The 19728-nt window shown below is 52.6% G+C and overlaps 1 protein-coding gene across 1 annotated transcript in view; it reads right to left on the reverse strand.

The window, feature by feature from the left end:
* Positions 1-84: 84 nt before the first annotated feature.
* LOC120838957 overlaps positions 85-19728 on the reverse strand; it is a 41474-nt gene continuing 21830 nt past the window's right edge. Inside the window, exons 2-3 of the mRNA XM_042292139.1 lie at positions 1710-2373; positions 85-217 (exon numbers count right to left, since the gene is read on the reverse strand). Coding sequence (XP_042148073.1) covers positions 85-217; positions 1710-2373 — 797 coding nt within the window. The remainder of the gene's footprint in view (positions 218-1709; positions 2374-19728) is intronic.

Below are 19728 nucleotides of genomic sequence, written 5' to 3' on the forward strand. Positions count from 1 at the left end.
GACTGTCGCAACGACAGATTGCCGACGGCGAACGCAATGCGTCGTCAACGTAAAAGTGTCCTTGATGGACTCGACTTCTGTCGATTACTCTTCGAGTTCGTCCGATTGTTTCGTACCCGCTGTTTGCGGCCGCTGGTTTATCATCTGATATGTAGTACAATAAAGAGGGAAAAAAGTATTTAATAAATGGTGACTGTTACGTTCACTGATCTTGTAGCTGGGATCCCAATAATGATAAATTTCGACATTCATATTAAAAATAGCGCAAAAGAGACGGGACAAAAAGACGAAGAAGCACACAGGACAAACGCTAACTGGCAACTAAACTTTATTGAATGCTTCCAACTTTGCTATCGCCATGCACGTGCTTAGTCTCGTTCAACAGAGACAGGGCGTACCGCCAAATCCGCACAATCATACCGCCCACCGCCTGTTCCAAAAAGTCAGCAAAACAGCTACATCACCCCGCCGCACAATCCGAACGAGAAAAGAATAGAAAAAACGCCGCGTTAATATTGTCAAGTTAGATAGTGTTAATGAAATGGTACTCTTTCTGCTGCATATACACCGATGCGACGCTTATGCAAACGTCTTTGTCACAATCACGTATTTTCGCTGCCTCCAGCAACTCTCGTTCCCTCCTTCCTTTGTTTCGTCCCTCCACCTTCGCACCGTCCAGCTTGGGGGAACAACCACAAGTTCTGCAATGCCCCGGTAAGTGGGAACCGTAATTGTTGCCAAGAGAAGCCGCATGCTCTCGAAGTCGATCATTTAAGCAACGTCCCGTCTGCCCTATGTAAACACGGCCACACGTTAGAGGAATCCTGTAAACCACCTCAGTGGCACAAGGTACAAACTTTGTCACGTGTTTCTTGCTACAAACAGGCTTCTTCACTTTCGGCCCGCTCACCATAGCGCACAATTTTGACAATCTGCACGGGGCAGTGAAGACAACGTCCACGTCGAACTTTGATGCTATCCTTTTCAGATTGTGCGACACCTTATGAATATAAGGTAGCACTACAAAATTCTTTGGTTTCCTCTTACGTACAACGGAAGAGCATTTCAACTTCTTTAGAAGGGATTCCGCAACTCCCTGTATTAAAACCGAGGGAAACCCGGAGTGTTCCAAGCGAAGTGTCTGGAGGTCAAAACTTTCACTAACTACATGCGGACAGGACTTCAACAGAGCCGACCGGAGGCAGAGCGATGCGATGCCCCTCTTTATCAATTTGGAGTGGGCTGAGTCAAAGGCTAAAAGGGCCTTTTTTGTGCGTGGCCTGTACATCCAGCACACATGGTCAAGGGAGTTAAAAGACAACCGGACATCTAAAAACTGTAAAAAACCTTCCAACGGAAGTTGGTAGGTGAAATGTAAATGCTTAGAAGATTTGCTAAAAACTTCCAGAGTAGTCTCGACTAAAGAGACCAGGCTTTGCTCTGCAGGAACACTAACAAAAATAATAAAATCGTCGACGTACCTACAAACCTTCACAACGGGGAAGTCAACCAACTCATGCAAAACCGAGCGGTCAAACTTGGCAAGAAAAATCTCACATAGTACAGGCGCCACACTAGACCCGATACAAATGCCACGCCTCTGCACATACACCTTGTCCTCAAAGCAAACAAGCATTGAGTTTAGGTAGCAGTCCAACACTTCCAGGAAGGCATCAACCGTAACCCCACACGCGTTTTGAAACGCAAGAACGCCCGATGTCTCAATCAGTTCCCGAACAGCAACTAGAAGTTCGTCGTGTGGAACCGAATAAAACAATTCCTCAACGTCCAAGGAGAAAGCGTTGTTGACTCCAGGTAGGCCCTCCCGTAGTACGTCGATGAGGTGGTCCGAACTGCTCACCTTGTAAGGGTCTTCTGGGATGAGGTTACTCAGGTGCAGCTGCAGAAACCTGCTCACCTGGGCCTGCCAGCTGTCTCTCTCTGTGACGATGGCTCTGAAAGGGCACTCAACTTTGTGGGTCTTCGCCGCAAAGAACATCTTCAGGACATCCAGTTTGGAATTTCTTGCACGCTTCGCCAAAGCCTCGAGGTTCAACTCCTCCAGCATCTTGACCGCCCTAGTTTTTGCCCTAGCCGGTCGTGTGTCTGCTAGTTTGAAGTTCTTGTTGATGGCCAGCATAGCTTTCTCACCAAATAATTTCTTCGGGAGTACTGTGAAGCTTCCTTCTTTATCAGACAACAGGAGCGAAAGGTCCGAGTCGTGGAAGTGCCGGACAATCGTCCGGAGAACCGACCGATTGTCTTTGCCACCTACGTAGCTCCTCTGCAACGACTCCACTCCTTCCGAAACACACCGCTCCTTTTCCTCCGTGGGAGCCTTGTCCGCAATCCTTCCGCAGGTTCCACCGAGTTCTGGACCAAAGAAACTCCGTCGTCGCTACCGCGACGACGGGGTTTCTTTGGTCCAGAACTCGGTGGAACCTGCCAAAACCGGGTAAGAAGACGACAGTTTCTGTTGCTCCGGTGGTCTTTCTGGGTGGTGCTTCGGTCCCACCTGCCGTGGAGCGAGTGCTGGAAAGAGGACCAAAGTTTAGTCTTGAAACTTCTGCAGACAAACTCGAACTCTTAGCAGCTGTCCACAGGATTGCGGACAAGGCTCCCACGGAGGAAAAGGAGCGGTGTGTTTCGGAAGGAGTGGAGTCGTTGCAGAGGAGCTACGTAGGTGGCAAAGACAATCGGTCGGTTCTCCGGACGATTGTCCGGCACTTCCACGACTCGGACCTTTCGCTCCTGTTGTCTGATAAAGAAGGAAGCTTCACAGTACTCCCGAAGAAATTATTTGGTGAGAAAGCTATGCTGGCCATCAACAAGAACTTCAAACTAGCAGACACACGACCGGCTAGGGCAAAAACTAGGGCGGTCAAGATGCTGGAGGAGTTGAACCTCGAGGCTTTGGCGAAGCGTGCAAGAAATTCCAAACTGGATGTCCTGAAGATGTTCTTTGCGGCGAAGACCCACAAAGTTGAGTGCCCTTTCAGAGCCATCGTCACAGAGAGAGACAGCTGGCAGGCCCAGGTGAGCAGGTTTCTGCAGCTGCACCTGAGTAACCTCATCCCAGAAGACCCTTACAAGGTGAGCAGTTCGGACCACCTCATCGACGTACTACGGGAGGGACTACCTGGAGTCAACAACGCTTTCTCCTTGGACGTTGAGGAATTGTTTTATTCGGTTCCACACGACGAACTTCTAGTTGCTGTTCGGGAACTGATTGAGACATCGGGCGTTCTTGCGTTTCAAAACGCGTGTGGGGTTACGGTTGATGCCTTCCTGGAAGTGTTGGACTGCTACCTAAACTCAATGCTTGTTTGCTTTGAGGACAAGGTGTATGTGCAGAGGCGTGGCATTTATATCGGGTCTAGTGTGGCGCCTGTACTATGTGAGATTTTTCTTGCCAAGTTTGACCGCTCGGTTTTGCATGAGTTGGTTGACTTCCCCGTTGTGAAGGTTTGTAGGTACGTCGACGATTTTATTATTTTTGTTAGTGTTCCTGCAGAGCAAAGCCTGGTCTCTTTAGTCGAGACTACTCTGGAAGTTTTTAGCAAATCTTCTAAGCATTTACATTTCACCTACCAACTTCCGTTGGAAGGTTTTTTACAGTTTTTAGATGTCCGGTTGTCTTTTAACTCCCTTGACCATGTGTGCTGGATGTACAGGCCACGCACAAAAAAGGCCCTTTTAGCCTTTGACTCAGCCCACTCTAAATTGATAAAGAGGGGCATCGCATCGCTCTGCCTCCGGTCGGCTCTGTTGAAGTCCTGTCCGCATGTAGTTAGTGAAAGTTTTGACCTCCAGACACTTCGCTTGGAACACTCCGGGTTTCCCTCGGTTTTAATACAGGGAGTTGCGGAATCCCTTCTAAAGAAGTTGAAATGCTCTTCCGTTGTACGTAAGAGGAAACCAAAGAATTTTGTAGTGCTACCTTATATTCATAAGGTGTCGCACAATCTGAAAAGGATAGCATCAAAGTTCGACGTGGACGTTGTCTTCACTGCCCCGTGCAGATTGTCAAAATTGTGCGCTATGGTGAGCGGGCCGAAAGTGAAGAAGCCTGTTTGTAGCAAGAAACACGTGACAAAGTTTGTACCTTGTGCCACTGAGGTGGTTTACAGGATTCCTCTAACGTGTGGCCGTGTTTACATAGGGCAGACGGGACGTTGCTTAAATGATCGACTTCGAGAGCATGCGGCTTCTCTTGGCAACAATTACGGTTCCCACTTACCGGGGCATTGCAGAACTTGTGGTTGTTCCCCCAAGCTGGACGGTGCGAAGGTGGAGGGACGAAACAAAGGAAGGAGGGAACGAGAGTTGCTGGAGGCAGCGAAAATACGTGATTGTGACAAAGACGTTTGCATAAGCGTCGCATCGGTGTATATGCAGCAGAAAGAGTACTATCGGGGAAAAATGAAATGCGAACAGAGGAGCGCGTGGCTCGCGGTACAGGCTGCGCCGCCTGGAAGTGAGCCTAGGGGCGAGGGTTCGTGGCCTACTTCGATGTGTTCACGCCCCTCGATTGGCGCTCCCCAAGCTTCAGCAGTGCGCCTCTCAGTGCGCTGAAAGCTGTCACCGCTATCTTTGCCTGCTCGGCAAATGCGGCGAGCTTCTTTGCGGCGCACGCGCTGAGCCAGCAAAGATAGCAGTGATAGCTTTCAGCACAGCAAGAGGCGCACTGCTGAAGCTCGGGGAGCGCAGAGGGAGGGGCGTGAACACGTTGGAGTAGGCCACGCACCCTCGCTCCTGGGCTCACTTCCAGGTGGCGCAGCCTGTACCGCGAGCCACGCGCTCCTCTGTTCGCATTTCATTTTTCCCCGATAGTACCATTTCATTAACACTATCTAACTTGACAATATTAACGCGGCGTTTTTTCTATTCTTTTCTCGTTCGGATTGTGCGGCGGGGTGATGTAGCTGTTTTGCTGACTTTTTGGAACAGGCAGTGGGCGGTATGATTGTGCGGATTTGGCGGTACGCCCTGTCTCTGTTGAACGAGACTAAGCACGTGCATGGCGATAGCAAAGTTGGAAGCTTTCAATAAAGTTTAGTTGCCAGTTAGCGTTTGTCCTGTGTGCTTCTTCGTCTTTTTGTCCCGTCTCTTTTGCGCTATTTTTAATATGAATGTCCACTACCAACTTGCCCAGCAGACCAAGCTTTTATAAATTTCGAAAATTGCTTGACGAACTTTCGAAATGAGTTGAAACTTTCGCAATATCTGACGGCTGTTACGACGGGCCTTTGTGGAAGTGCACGTTCCTCAATTCGTCCCCCTTTCGCCGCCGGGCGGGGGTGCGCTATCCCATTGACAGTCGGCGACCGGCTGGCTTGGCCGTTAATATGGAATTTTAGTAGACCGTTTCCGCAGCCCGCTAAGCATTCCTCGAACAAGGGCCTTCAGTTCGCATTATCGTCTGCCGCACCCCCTCGGATTATCAGGCCAAACCCTCTCCTGAGCCACGACGCCACCCAATGGAGGGAGCCATCACAATCCGTCTGCTTCGACATTCTGTGTGTCTGTGTGCGTGCTCGATGGTGCGTACAGGGGCGGAGCCATGCTACGTGCCGTTCGTTGGCAGCTCATACACCGTTGGCTGCCAACCGCTGGGGTACAGAACAGCGAGCTTATAAAATAGGCGAACAAGAGGTCGCAAACGTGCTCTTGGACGATGTAAATACTTCTGTAAATATGTATTAAGCAGAGTTTATCGCGAGATACCCCATCTCCTGATGTTCCTTCCGGGAGTCATCCATCGCGGTTCCTGTCCTGGCCTGGCCCTGCCTGATGCTGCCTGGAGAACTACTCGGTCACAAGTACAACACACGGCGCAGTATTAGCCCCGAGAAGTTCGCGTGGCGCCCCCTTACGGCGAACCGGGGTGACGTCACGGCGAGGAGAGAATTTTTTCCCGACTCGCCCCGCTCGCCCTGTGGAGGCTGTGACGACGCTAGCTGTCGGCGCGCTCCTTTCTATTTAATTTTTTTGGCGTGTTTTTCGTAGGAAGTGTGAATTTTTATATGCGCCTTTATTGAGGTATGGTCTGTAGCTACAGGCGAAACTTCAAGCAACATTTTAAGCATGGTTGACAAGGTTCATTCAAACCATCAGCAGCATTTATTGTGCGAGATGTAAATCTATAGTGATGCTCCTGCGATTGTGGCCATGCTTCTTTATTTTCATATAAAGAAGTATGGCCACAATCGCAGGAGCATCACTATAGATTTACATCTCGCACAATAAATGCTGCTGATGGTTTGAATGAATTGGCAGGTTATGCACACTTTTTTTTTGTATCTCTGTTTTTAAACAAGATCGCCGAAGCAGAAAAGCTGCATGCTGCTCGAGCAACATGCTAAATACAGTCTGGGCCATGGCAAGAGAATCACAAGTAAGACAGCCCAAGTGCAGGGGCAAAGTAAAAAAAACAAAAAAACAAGGAACATTTATTATATACATTGCTCGCATTTGGCCTTTGCTGGATTCAAATAGTATTTCAATGGACCACACGGGTGGTATGTGTGGACTTGTTTATATTGTGACGAATGACAAGATAAAACAAAAAATAACTGGGGAAACTGAAACGTTTAATGGGACCGAACTTGTGCCCAAAAATTAAAAAAAAGGAAACAGAAGATTAGAGCAGAGCGTCACGGGCGTCGAAGTCGGCGAAAGAGCAGAGTCGAACGCTGGGGCAAAACTGACTGCGGCTCGATGCGCGGAGCTCCTTATGTACATGCGAGAGCTTCTGGAATAATCGGCGTAGAATGTTCGACGCGTAGAACATTCGGACCTCGAACAAGCTACAGGATTGTCTCTTTTAATTGGAGATGACAATTCAGACTAAACGGTGTATTTTCCGAATACCCAAGACTGGAATAAAGAATGTCAGGAAAAAAAAGTATAAACATTCCAAATTACGGCACTATTGCTCTGCATATTGTGGTTCTCCTTAGGGCCACTGCCTTTGGGAGTACCACGTTCGCGGCGAGACGCTCTACCGCGAAGCGGGTTCGCACTCGCGTGGCATGCTGCTCGTTGAGCGCAAACAGACACCAGTCACGTTGGTAACGGTGATAAACTGTTTATTTACAAAGAAACAAATAACAACAAAACAGCGGCTATAAACTGGTGAACGCCGTCGGTGTGGAGATCGCCCACGGCCGAACGGTCGTTCACAAAGGTACAAAGTACGGGGTAAACGCTCACCGGTGCGCCGGAAGGGTCCCCGTTGTCGCCGCCGCCGAATCCCAGGAAGAAGAGCCCGGAGATCCTGCTGTCCGCTGGTTATAAGATAACAGCGGGGGCGAAGTGGCCAATCAAGGAGCGACACGTCGATCTCCTTTGTGCGGGGGTTCGTTACGGAAATCGCCCCAAGGGGGGAGAGGAGGAAGCCACTCACAGTGGGAAGCAGCGCCACCTCTCGCTACGCCAGCGCGGCCGCCACGGCGCGCCAAAACGCTGACGCGACAGAATGTTGAGGGATCACAATCCCCACACTCCCCCCTCCTTAGCCAATAGTCACCCGCAAACGGGTAGACCAACACAAACACACAAGACTAAAATAACAAAAAAAAGAAAAAGGCCACCAGCGGCTGCAACTACACGGGAAACAGCCCGGCTCATACGTCTATGGTCCAAAAGTTCGTACAGCAGGCCCTCACCAGCGGTACAGCTCCCAGCTGCAGTCGATCGGTTGCGTCATCCCGTGACCGCCGCGCACGTGGAGGGGTCACCTCCTGAGCGCCCAGGCCGGGGTAGGGCGTCGAGCCCAAAGTGACGAATTTCCCACAGCAGTATTCCGCCGAACGCTCAGACGTCGGACTTGAAGGGGAAACCAGGGGTTGCACGCACTCCGGAGCCATCCACCGCACTGGAAGGGCGCCCTTGGACTTCGTGTGGTCCACACCGGTCTCGGAGTCCGTAATGCTCCTGGAGAGTCCGAAGTCGGCGACCTTGTAGCAACCGTGTTCGTCGACGAGCACGTTCCAGGCGGCCAGGTCCCGGTGGGTTGTCCCTCGGCTACCGATGTAGTGCGTGCCCTACGAGCCCTGCTGGGCGAACTGCGCCGGGTCCCTGGGGCCCTGGGACTTGTTACGGGACGAACGGGAACAGCTGGTCCCTGGTCGGCGAGCTTTCCGACCGCGGCGCGGGTCCCGAAGATGATGAGCGGGCCGCCCCTGGCCTGATGTCGATCTTGACGGCCCACGAAAACGACCGGTTGCTGGTCTGGTCCGCGGCCGGCTGGGGTAGCGGGGCCGCCTGACGAGTCACGCCCAGCCGTGGTCCCTGGACGCCGCTGAACTGCCGTAGCCAGGAGACAGCAGCTCCCGAGCGACGCGAATGAAAGACTGGAGGTCCTCTTCGTAGGTGCGGAACGTACTGCGGTAGAATGACCACTTGGTCTCCGACCGCTTGTGACGACGCTCGCACCGCGCTCTTGCGTTGACATGTGGCCCACGTGAGCGTAGGTGGCAATAACTGACCAATGGCAGTTACGCGTACCCTTTCCCTCGGAAGCCGTGTTTGGGGGATTCCCCTACGGGTTCATCCGGGAGCGAACGCTGAGGTGACGTATCTAGGTCACTGCTTGCCAGTAAACAATGGTGTCTGGCGCGTTCGCGAAGGCAGCAGGTGCATTGTGTGTTGCACTTCCCTTAATGTGACATTTCGCCACTTACAGGGGCTGCCTCTACGAAAACTTCGGATAATAGTTCCTCCGTCTCCGCAGATTGTAGCGAGACGACTGTTGTTCGCTGCTGGCGTCGTCTCGCGCTGCGTGTGCATGTTTCTGCGGGGGCTGAGTTTGCTCGTTGGCCCCGTTTTCCCTCTCATGGTAGGGTTTCAGATCGCACACATGTACCGGCCCACCGACTTTTCTTGATTGCAAGTTTGTCAGCTTGTACACGAGTGGGGAGAGAAGTTCCTGCACTCGGTACGGGCCACACCACTTCGGAGCCAAAGCGGCCGAGAAGCCTTTGCTGGCATCACTCAGAACATGGTTGCGTCTGAGGACGAGATCGCCCACTTTGTAGCGGAGGTCTCGATGCGAGCGGTCGTACTGAGCTTTTTGTTTCGCTCGCGCTACCCCGAGGTTGCGACGCGCCTCCGAGAAGGCTTCCGTCATCCGAGTTTGTAGCTGCCGCGCGTGGTCCGTTTGCGTCGGCTGCGCGTTGTCCACCCCGGCGCTCGTCCCTAGGACACGGTCCATGGGGTTCGGAAGCTCTCTCCCGAATGTGAGGAAAGCGGGGGTGAAGCCCGTCGAACGGTTGAGAGTGGTCCGAAGTGCGAACCCGATCTCGGGGATATATGCGTCCCAGTCACGGTGCCTTTCCGCGAAGGCGGCCAGCATTGGTTTGATGTTTCTGTTACATCGCTCCGTGATGTTCGACTGCGGGTGGTACGGCGTGGTTGTTCTGTGCTTTATGCCAAGGGCCTTGCACGCGTCCACGAATACCTTCCCGACGAAGTAGCTCGCTCGATCAGTCAAAAGAGCTTCGGGGAACCCAAAACGGGTGAAAACCTCCATGAGCTTCTCCGTGATCGCTCGGGCTGTCAGCTTACGGAGCGGAAAAAGTTCCGTCCATTTGCTGAAGTGGTCAGTTACAACCAGTAGATACTGGTGTCCTTTAGGGCTCCTCGGTAGGGGGCCGACCACGTCGCAGGCTGCCAGAGACCATGATTGCTGGCTCGGAATCGGTTGCATTAGGCCCGGGGGTTTGCCGCCTCTTGGTTTGAAGCTTTGGCAAGAGTGGCAGGTGCGGGCGTAACGGAAAACGTCCCGTTTCATGCCCGGCCAGGTGGCGATGCGACATAACTTTGTGTAAGTCTTGGAGCCGCTCGCGTGTCCGGCCAAGTGCGAGTCGTGATAGTAGCGCAAAACTGCGTTTCTCAGACTGCGGGGCACCACTACCTTGAACGCCTCGTCGGAGTCGTTCTCGGAGGGTATGTACCTCAGCAAGAGCCCGTCATTGCTCAGCAGATATGAATCCTCCGTGCCCGCACCAATACCAGATGCGTCCCGGCACTCGGCGCCTACTACAATACCAGTAGTGTTGCGCCCGGCGGTCGCACCGCCCGCCTCCACGGCGTCCGACTCTTCCGCGAGTCCGTCGATCACCTTTCGACAAAACGGATCATTCTGCTGGGCTTTCAGAAGCTCTTCTTTGCTGAACACGATTCCCACGGCGCTCACTGCGTCTAGGTGGTTGATCGTCTCGTCCGGGGTGGTCAGATCTGCTGCCTCCCTTTGGGACTGAGTCACGGCTTCGCCTGACAATGTGGATGTCGTTGGCTCGGCCTGGGTCTTTGCGGAAATCTGTGTGCAGTCTACGGGGGCTCGTGACAATGCGTCCGCCACCACGTTTGTGCTGCTTTTCCGGTACCGCACGACGTAGTCGTATTTTTGCAGCATCAAAGCCCATCTTGCCAAGCGACCAGCGGGTTCGCGAAGTCGGGAGAGCCATATTAGGCTTTGGTGATCTGTTTCGATCACGAACGTGGTCCCGTCGACATAAATGTCGAAGCGCCGGAGTGCAAAGACGATGGCCAAGCACTCTTGTTCGCATGTGCTGTAGTTCCTTTCAGCTGGCGTCAACGAGCGGCTGGCGAAGGCCACCGGTCGGAGTACACCTTCGTGCTGTTGGAGCAGGACCGCGCCCAAGCCAAGATTGCTGGCATCTGTTTGGATCAGAAAGGGCTTGTTCAAGTCGGGTAGCTTGAGTTCAGCTGTGTCCGCGAGCGCTCGGGAGGTGCGGCGAAAGGCCGCTTCCTGCTCGGGACCCCAGCTCCAACTCACGGACTTTCGCAATAGGCGTGTCAGTGGTGCTTGAAGCGTCGCGCAGTTTGGGATGAATTGGCGATAGAAGTTCACCATTCCCAGGTAGCGACGGAGGGAGCTCACGTCGGTTGGCGCAGGAAACTCCAGGATTGCCTGTAGTTTGTCGGGATGTGGCGCGAGGCGCCCGCGATCCAGTTCGAACCCGAGCAAGGCGATGCGGGTTTCGGCTATTTGAGCCTTTTCGGGGTTCAGGGTCATTCCCGCGGCTTTTAGCCGGTCGAGTACGTCCTCGAGATGACGTAGGTGATCTTCGAAGGTGTTGGAGTAGACGACAATGTCGTCGAGATAGGCCATTGCGTGTTTCCATTTGGCTTCTCCCAGTACTCGGTCGATCAATCGCTGGAACGTCATTGGCGCTCCGCACAGACCGAAGGGCATTCGTGTGAATTCGAAAAGCCCGCGGTGACAACAGAAGGCTGTTTTTGCCTCGTCACCTGGCTCCATCCGAACCTGGAGGTAGCCTCGGCTAGCGTCCAGGGTGGTGAAGTACCGCGCACTGCCCAAGTTGGACAGAATCGAGTCGATGCTCGGTAGCGGGTAGGCGTCCTTTCGTGTGACGTCGTTGAGACGGCGGTAGTCCACGCAAAGACGTGAGCTGCCGTCTTTCTTCGGGACCAACACCACGGGGAATGCCCAGGGGCTGTTAGATCGCCGGACAACTCCGGTGTCGATCATTTCGTCCAGGGCACGGTCGATGGCTTTTCGTTTAGCCAAGCTTACGGGTCGCGCGTTCTGCCTTCTTGGCAGTTCGTCGCCCGTGTCAATGCGATGTCGCACTTCGTTTGTGCAGCCCGGTCGGTCCGTGAACATTGCGTCATAGCGGCGCAACAACGACGACAGTCGGGCTTTTTCTCGCCCTGACACGCTGCATGATTGCGTGAGCAGTGGGTGCGTCATTTCCCCGATGGGGGCGGCGCTTGCTGCCATCGGCGCTGGACTCGGTGTCTTGGGGTCAATGACCCGGTTTAGGGAGTCCCTAGCTTCCTCTCGACGGCTCGTCGCGTGCGGTACGGTCGGGGGTTCGCAGAAGGGTTTCAGGGGTGCAAACGTGCCCTCCCGATAGCCTGCGCTGCTGACGTCGATTACAATGCCTGTTTTGGCAAGGAAGTCTCTGCCCAAAATAATGGGCACCGATAGGCCAGGGAGATGAACGAAGCGTTGTCGTCTTACTCGATTCTCCCATCTCGCGACCAGCCGTGCGGTACCAGCCGAAAGGGCGGTTCCGCAGGCTAGGCGAAAGGCAGTGTTGCATTCTCGGAGTCGGACAGAATTCTGTCGGAGGTGAGTCAACACTTCGTCGCCGAACATCGAAGCGCTTGCTCCGGTGTCGAGGAGTGCCTTGAATGGCTTGCCGGCGATCGTTACAGAAATGAACGGTGCCGGCGTGCCGGTCGGGAAGCCTATTCTGTAGGCGGTCGGCAAAAGAGTGGCCATGGGACCCTCCGATTCTTTGTTAGCCACCGGTCCGTCCGTCCAAGGGCCGTTTACCGGTGGCTTTGCTCGTTTCCCGCACGGTGCGATTCCGTGTTCGGCCGCTCCGGGCACTGGCGAGCGAGATGACCGGGGCGATTGCACCGAAAACATCTTCTGTCGTCGCCTCGCTGGGGGTTCCGCCGTGCGTTTTGGTTTTCGCCGGCTCTGTCGTAGCGTGCATTGGCTCGCTGACCTTGAGGGTGCCTCGTTTGCTCCTGCCTCGCTGCCTCATTGGGGCGCGAGTCGGTGGTTCTGAACTGCGGCGTCGGCCGGCTTGTTCGTCTACCGTAGGAGTACGGGTCGAGCGCACGATCTGAGATTGCGTACGTGTCTCGGCCCCGATATTCCGCATAGTTTGCGGAATCGTAGCGCCTTGGTGCTCGAGATGGCGTGTCCCCGCTCCACGCGCAGCGCGGTTCGAGGGCCGCTGACGCTGGAGGCGGAGGCCGGTACGCACGGGCAGCGAGAATGTCTCCCTGAAGGCGCCGGGCCTCGGAGGCGAGCTCGTTCAGATCGCGGAAACGGCTGCCTCGAAGATACGCAGCGAAAGTCGGGTGGCTTTGGCGTATGACGCGTTCCACTCGCTCTGCATCGGGAGCTGAGGGTTCTGCGAGCTCGAAGAGCTCTTGCATGGCTCGTACGAACTCCAGCAGGGACTCGTCCGGATGCTGGGTTCGCTGTTCGAGCTCCCGCCGCATCCTTCTCTCGTAGTCGGCGGGAAGGAATTCGCGGCGGAACGCCTCTCGGAACTGATCGAGCGTTCCGGGTTGGTCACCGACAAGTCGGAACCAGCGTGCGGCTTCGTCGACGAGCGCGATTGGCAGAATGCGCTCAAGTATTTCACGATCGGACATTCCCATCGCGCGTTGGTACTTCCGTAATTCGTCAAGGAAGTCCGTAGCGCTCGCTCTGTCTGCGTAACCCCGATAAGTCGGGACGGGAATTCGGACCGGAGGTCGTTGGGCCTGTGGTGCGAGTGTTGTCGTTCGCAACGCACCTGTCAGACTCTCAATCACACGTGCCGCGTTTTCGAGCAAGGTGTGATGAGGCGCCGCAGCGGATTCTCCGTGGGGAGACCGGTAGGCTTCGCTTTCTGCCGGCAGCGGAGCACGTGCGTTCAGGGAAGATCCGGGAGCGATGGCGCCCGTCCGCAATGGCGTCGGAACCACGCTCGGCTCCAGGAGTGCGCCGTAGGGCGCTTCTCGTTGGAGGGTTGGCATTTCGGCTTCCCGTTGAAGTGGGGGCCGCGCGATTGCGTCGGCCGCGGTCGCCAGCGTTCGAGCAAATCCGAGAAGTCGGTCTGCATCGTCACGGTAAGCGCTGGTTGCGCGAGGACTCGTCACTCGGCAGCAGTCGCCACACACAGACGTACCAGGGTTCTGGTCGTCAGCCCTTTTGTTGGGCGCCAAATTGTGGTTCTCCTTAGGGCCACTGCCTTTGGGAGTACCACGTTCGCGGCGAGACGCTCTACCGCGAAGCGGGTTCGCACTCGCGTGGCATGCTGCTCGTTGAGCGCAAACAGACACCAGTCACGTTGGTAACGGTGATAAACTGTTTATTTACAAAGAAACAAATAACAACAAAACAGCGGCTATAAACTGGTGAACGCCGTCGGTGTGGAGATCGCCCACGGCCGAACGGTCGTTCACAAAGGTACAAAGTACGGGGTAAACGCTCACCGGTGCGCCGGAAGGGTCCCCGTTGTCGCCGCCGCCGAATCCCAGGAAGAAGAGCCCGGAGATCCTGCTGTCCGCTGGTTATAAGATAACAGCGGGGGCGAAGTGGCCAATCAAGGAGCGACACGTCGATCTCCTTTGTGCGGGGGTTCGTTACGGAAATCGCCCCAAGGGGGGAGAGGAGGAAGCCACTCACAGTGGGAAGCAGCGCCACCTCTCGCTACGCCAGCGCGGCCGCCACGGCGCGCCAAAACGCTGACGCGACAGAATGTTGAGGGATCACAATCCCCACAATATTTTGGGCAGTTCAATACATATTATACAGGCAACTGGGGGCAATTCGGCCATTTTTGCTGCTACCATATACAAACTAATTTCCAGTAACTGTGCATCTTCTAAGAAATATGCCTGCATACGTGTATAAACTATTTAATTAATTCACGAAGAAACTACATTTATGTAAAACAACCCTAGCTGTTCCACGAGCACTTCAAAGATAATCAGACACAGGGCCTTTAAAACATCTGTGAACCAGCGCATGAAGAGTGGCAGCGCAGAGTCGGGGTCGCGAGCTAATTTGCCGACCACCCAAAGGCCGATGATACGAATGCCACTTTAAATGCCTTGAAAGCGGGATGTAATATCGTCCTAAATCATGAACATGCAAGGAACACAATTCCAGCGTCTGAAACACTTGCGCCACCGCTTCATCGACCCCTCGCAAGATTGCCTTGTGTCGTGTGGACGGACGGGGAGGTTCATCGGCGGAATTGCCTCCGCCGATTGCTTTCGAGATTTGTAACCCAATTGTAAAGGTAAAAGGGAGAAGCAGGCTTATAAAATGTACGGAAGCACGTCAATATCGGCCTAACTCAACGTCTTGTATATCGGGTAAACGAAGTCCAGCTCCTCGAAGAGCTTGCGGCACACAACGCCAAACCAGGAAACCGGTGCTGGGAAGCGAGCCGATGCGAGATCGCGGAGCGGAGTCCTCCCCATGACGTCACGGTACACCTCACCCAATCAGGGCGCGGCGACCGCAGCGACGCTTGTGTTCGCTCTCGGGGCTAACACCCGAGAACCGCCGAACCTACGCAGAGTCGAATACAAATACAAATATACTGTTTGTTCCACTTTGTTTCTGTTCTCTTGCTGTTGTAACCCTTTTCTAGCCCAGTTTGTTGATCATGGTCAAATACATGTTTTTAGAGCGCAGCTCTTAGGGGCCCGTTTCCGGCTTGAGCGGCGTCGCCGTCGGCGTCGCCGTCGGCGTCGGCGTAACCGCGCGGTGCATCATGGGAAATGTCCCATAATGCACCGCGCGAGCCCCCCACCAAGGTCACGTGACCTCGTGGGGGGTCACGTGACCCCCCAAAGTGACGTGACTCCCCTGAGGTCACGTGGCCCCCTCCTCGAGGTCACGTGACCCCCGCCGATGTCGCGTGACCCCCCGATGACGTCATCGTCACTGATGACGTCACCGGCATCCACATCGTCATCGTCATCATCACTGATGACGTGACCGGCATCCACATCGTCATCGTCATCATCACTGATGACGTCACCGGCATCCACATCGTCATCGTCATCACTGAAGACGTCACCGGCATCCGCATCGTCATCGTCATCATCACTGATGACGTCACCGGCATCCACATCGTCATCGTCATCATCACTGATGACGTCACCGGCATCCACATCGTCATCGTCATCATCACTGATGACGTCACCGGCATCCGCATCGTCATCGTCATCATCACTGATGACGTCACCGGCATCCACATCGTCATCGTCATCATCACTGATGACGTCACCGGCATCCACATCGTCATCGTCATCATCACTGATGACGTCACCGGCATCCACATCGTCATCGTCATCATCACTGATGACGTCACCGGCATCCACATCGTCATCGTCATCATCACTGATGACGTCACCGACATCCGCATTGTCATCGTCATCATCACTGATGACGTCATCAGCGACGTCACTGATGACGTCACCGACATTCGCATAGTTTAACCCCCCCCCAGTGCCCTTCCCTCCTCCTCCTCAAGAGCTGCGCTCTAATTCGGCGTTACAGGGAGTTGTAAGCGGCTTTCATTTTGTTATTCACGGTGCAAGATGCAGTTCCATCGATTCATGTTTGGTTGGTTACTGTGCTTACAAAAGGAGACTTTTCGCAGTCGAGGAGTGGAGACCATGGTTTCGCTGCTCTTTCATGACGTCGTCGCATCAACCTTTTTGTGTATCTCTTTCTATTTATTTATTTTTGTCCTACGCCTCGGGTAATATAATGTCCAAATTTAACCAGCCCGCTCATTACCCATTCTTCGATCATCAACCATCATGCATATGCATCGCAGGTTTATGTAGGGTGTGGGAGTAAAAGGGTGAGGGAAGATTATGAGGCAGTAGTCACAAGAGTAATCTGATTACTTTTTGAAGTAATAAAATTACTTGTAACCGTTACAATTTGTCCACAAGACCCCCCCCCCCCCCCCGGCACACGCCTTTTTTTTTATCAAATGACAAAAATAAAATTTGCTTTTTTTTTTTTTTAACGGGAAAAAGAAAGATTTTCGCGGAGCTGTAGGAAAGGAGGTCAATCTCTTTCTATGTACAGTTTCTCTGGAATGTCCGTTTTTTTTTTTCGAGCTGAGACTGGGAGTGGGAAGCCCCAGGAAAGCCACAGTGCGTGACAAAGGCCATTCAGGGTGAAGTTTGAGGAAGCAGAATGTAGCTTTGTGAGTCCTTCGTTCAAACTAGCCCCCTCCCGCACACACACACAGAAATAAAAAAATAAAAAAATCCTGCTTAGGCTACTACTCGCAGCCCGTAGGAAAACCAGAACCGAAGAATGCCTAAAGCGGATGCAAAATATAACAAAGGCAGTTGAAATATTTCCCCATTTCCCCTACGTGGTCTTTGTGGCAAGCAATGTTTCGAGTTGAGAAGTGGTCGGGGCGATCTCTTCCGCTAATGGATACTACACACGATCCGTTTCAAACCCTGGAGCTGCTGCTCTTTTGTACAACATGCGAGCTCATCCACATGTGAATAATAAAATGAGCGACGCAAACTTTGAGCGACAACCCTTGCTCAAGTTTAACAAGATCTAAACCCCCCCCCCCCCCCCCCCACACACACACACACACACACTGGCGAACGCCCAAATCATTAAACGTCTTCAAACGAATTCTATGCTAGTGTCCGCATTGTGAAGGTGGAACGACCACGAAGAGGGAGCCAGTTTTTCGTCTTCAATACTTGTGCAAATGTGAAATATAAGTTGGAAGTAGTTCATTGTTATGAGCGCTAAAGATGTGTCTTCACGGGTAGCGGACATTGTGTCGAACGCCATTTCATCGAACGCCGTTTCATCGAATCGCTAAGGCCGTTTCATCGAATTTCTCTGCTATGGCTCTGTACCGAGTTTTGGGGCATAAGAGTGCTTTATAGATGTTTCACTTTGCATTTGTTAAGACTAAGGTAGTCACTTGTGAAATTGTTTTGAAGGTGGTCTCAAATTACTAAAAATAAAAACAATGGACCTTTTCCACATACCGACGGCACCAGGCGGTGGCTGCACGAACTAAAAATCGAGGAAGTGACCTACCTGCGCTACCCATCGATAATGGGAGCTAGGCTACCAGTTTCTTCGCTCTCTGAGCAGCGGCGCCTGCCCAACGCGACTTTAAAGAGGGGCATCCGTGGCGTCCACCCAAACGTCGTGTTTTCCTTTGCGTCGACGTTCTTTTTTTGTGTAACATAATTATATATATGCTGCAGTTACGTGTTCTACTCGCTGATATACAGCCTCCTTCCGAATTTCCTCGATTTTTCGTTCCGACTTCCGCCGCTTGGCATCGGGCGCTCGCGCGTGCGCAGAACGCTTCTTGGAAAAGGTCCATAGGCATAAAAAGAAATAAAAACAATTGGGTGTGCGACAAACTGAAAAGCTTTACTCATGTACATGACTGAAACCACGACACTGCAAATAAAGGACAGACAATTAAAACACTTTTAAGTGTCTCTGCTTTCTGTTTTTGTCTCATTTTTAATTGTTTCATGTGACATGGAGAGGGGTCATTGTTTCATGGAGGCTTTCTTCTCGAAGCAGGATATGTTCACGATGGAACTTATCTCCTCACTGCACCCAGTGATATAAAAACAGAAACAAAGAAACAGAGAAAATTAGATGAAGTTGTGTATAAAAATTGAAGTAAATTCCAAAATATTACAGACTGTAACGTTATTCGATGAAAAGGCTTCTATGAAACGGCGTTCGATGAAACGGCGTTCAATGAAACGGTGTTTGATGAAACGGCTTCGATGAAACGGCGTTCGATCAAACGACGTTTGATGAAATGTCAATAAAGTAATGGGAAAAGTAATGATTACTTCTTTAAGTAATGTCCAATTACTTTTGCCGTCAAGTAATCAAGTAATCTAATCGAATACTTTTTAGCCAAGAGTAATAGTAATTGTAATCGATTACTTTTTTTTAGTAACATGTACAAGACTGCACCCATCAAAGGTCAAGAAGACAGACGAAAAAACAAACCGCGTTTGGTGCACCGCCAAAAACCAAGTAGTTATACGTAAACTAAATTATCCAATGGTGGATCCTCAGGGAGTGCGTTAGCATGATCCCTCGGAAACGCCACACACGTTCCCCTTTGGGAAACGCTAAGGCTGATCCCTTCACTTCTCTGTTCTGACTTTCTTTTTTGGCTTTCTCTTTTGATTCCTTAATATTAGGCTGCCTCTTTTTGGCTTCGTTACGGGGGTCAGTGTTAGCGTTTCCCAAAGGGGACATGTGCGGCGTTTCCCAAGGGCCATGCTTGCATTCCCCAAAAGATCCACCAATAAATCTTCTTTTAATTCTTTTGCCACCTACTTGGACCAGCGCTAGTACTTGGTTCACACACTATTTTGTAGCACAAACCAAAACGTAGCCGCTTCGCGCACATGGAAGTTCCGACTCTTCCCAGCATTCGCACGCTCATTGGCTTCCGCCCCGTGACGTCGCCTCCTCCTCGCTTTTGTCTTTCACTACTCTCATCCTCTCTACTCCGCGCGTTTTCCTTTTCACTGTTTTGTTCACAGATGGACGCCGTCAGCTTTTCCCTGTCATGTGGGTACTAATGCTAACAGATTTATAAAATGCATAAAACGGAACTTTTGCGATCACTGAAACGCACAAAAAGTTTTGTTGAATGCAGAGGCGGAAACAATTCATGTAGCAAAGCTTCTGACGCCTTGTTCCTTTCCGCCGGTCAGTGGTGTCTTGGAACCATATGGGCCTGTTGTTGCACTCGGCCAGGTGGTGCAAGCGCGTCCACAAGACGCGACGAGACGCAACCGTGCAATGTTGGCTTCTGCGTCTGCAAGACGCATGGAGGTAAGAAGGTTCTGGAGCCGACATGATGCCACCAGAGGCGAAGCCGGGGGAGACTTCCGGTTTGGAGGGACACGCCCCCCAACGATGACCAAAGGACGCCCTTGGGGCACCCTTAGGGGTGTTCTCACCGGCTGCGATCCCAACTTCCTGCTTCACTTGGGATCTTCTCGTTTGGCTGGCATGAGCCAGTATGTCGTTTCCTCTCCTTCCTACCCCCATGACAAGATGCGACCATAAAGGCGGCATTGCAGCGTTTGATTTAGAATTTCTCAATATTGCTTGCTGGCTGCGCCTTGCTATAAGTGACGACATCCCTTGGGAGG

Source organism: Ixodes scapularis, unplaced genomic scaffold (assembly GCF_016920785.2).
Source record: "Ixodes scapularis isolate PalLabHiFi unplaced genomic scaffold, ASM1692078v2 PGA_scaffold2__306_contigs__length_199485367, whole genome shotgun sequence".
Lineage (NCBI taxonomy): Eukaryota > Metazoa > Arthropoda > Arachnida > Ixodida > Ixodidae > Ixodes > Ixodes scapularis.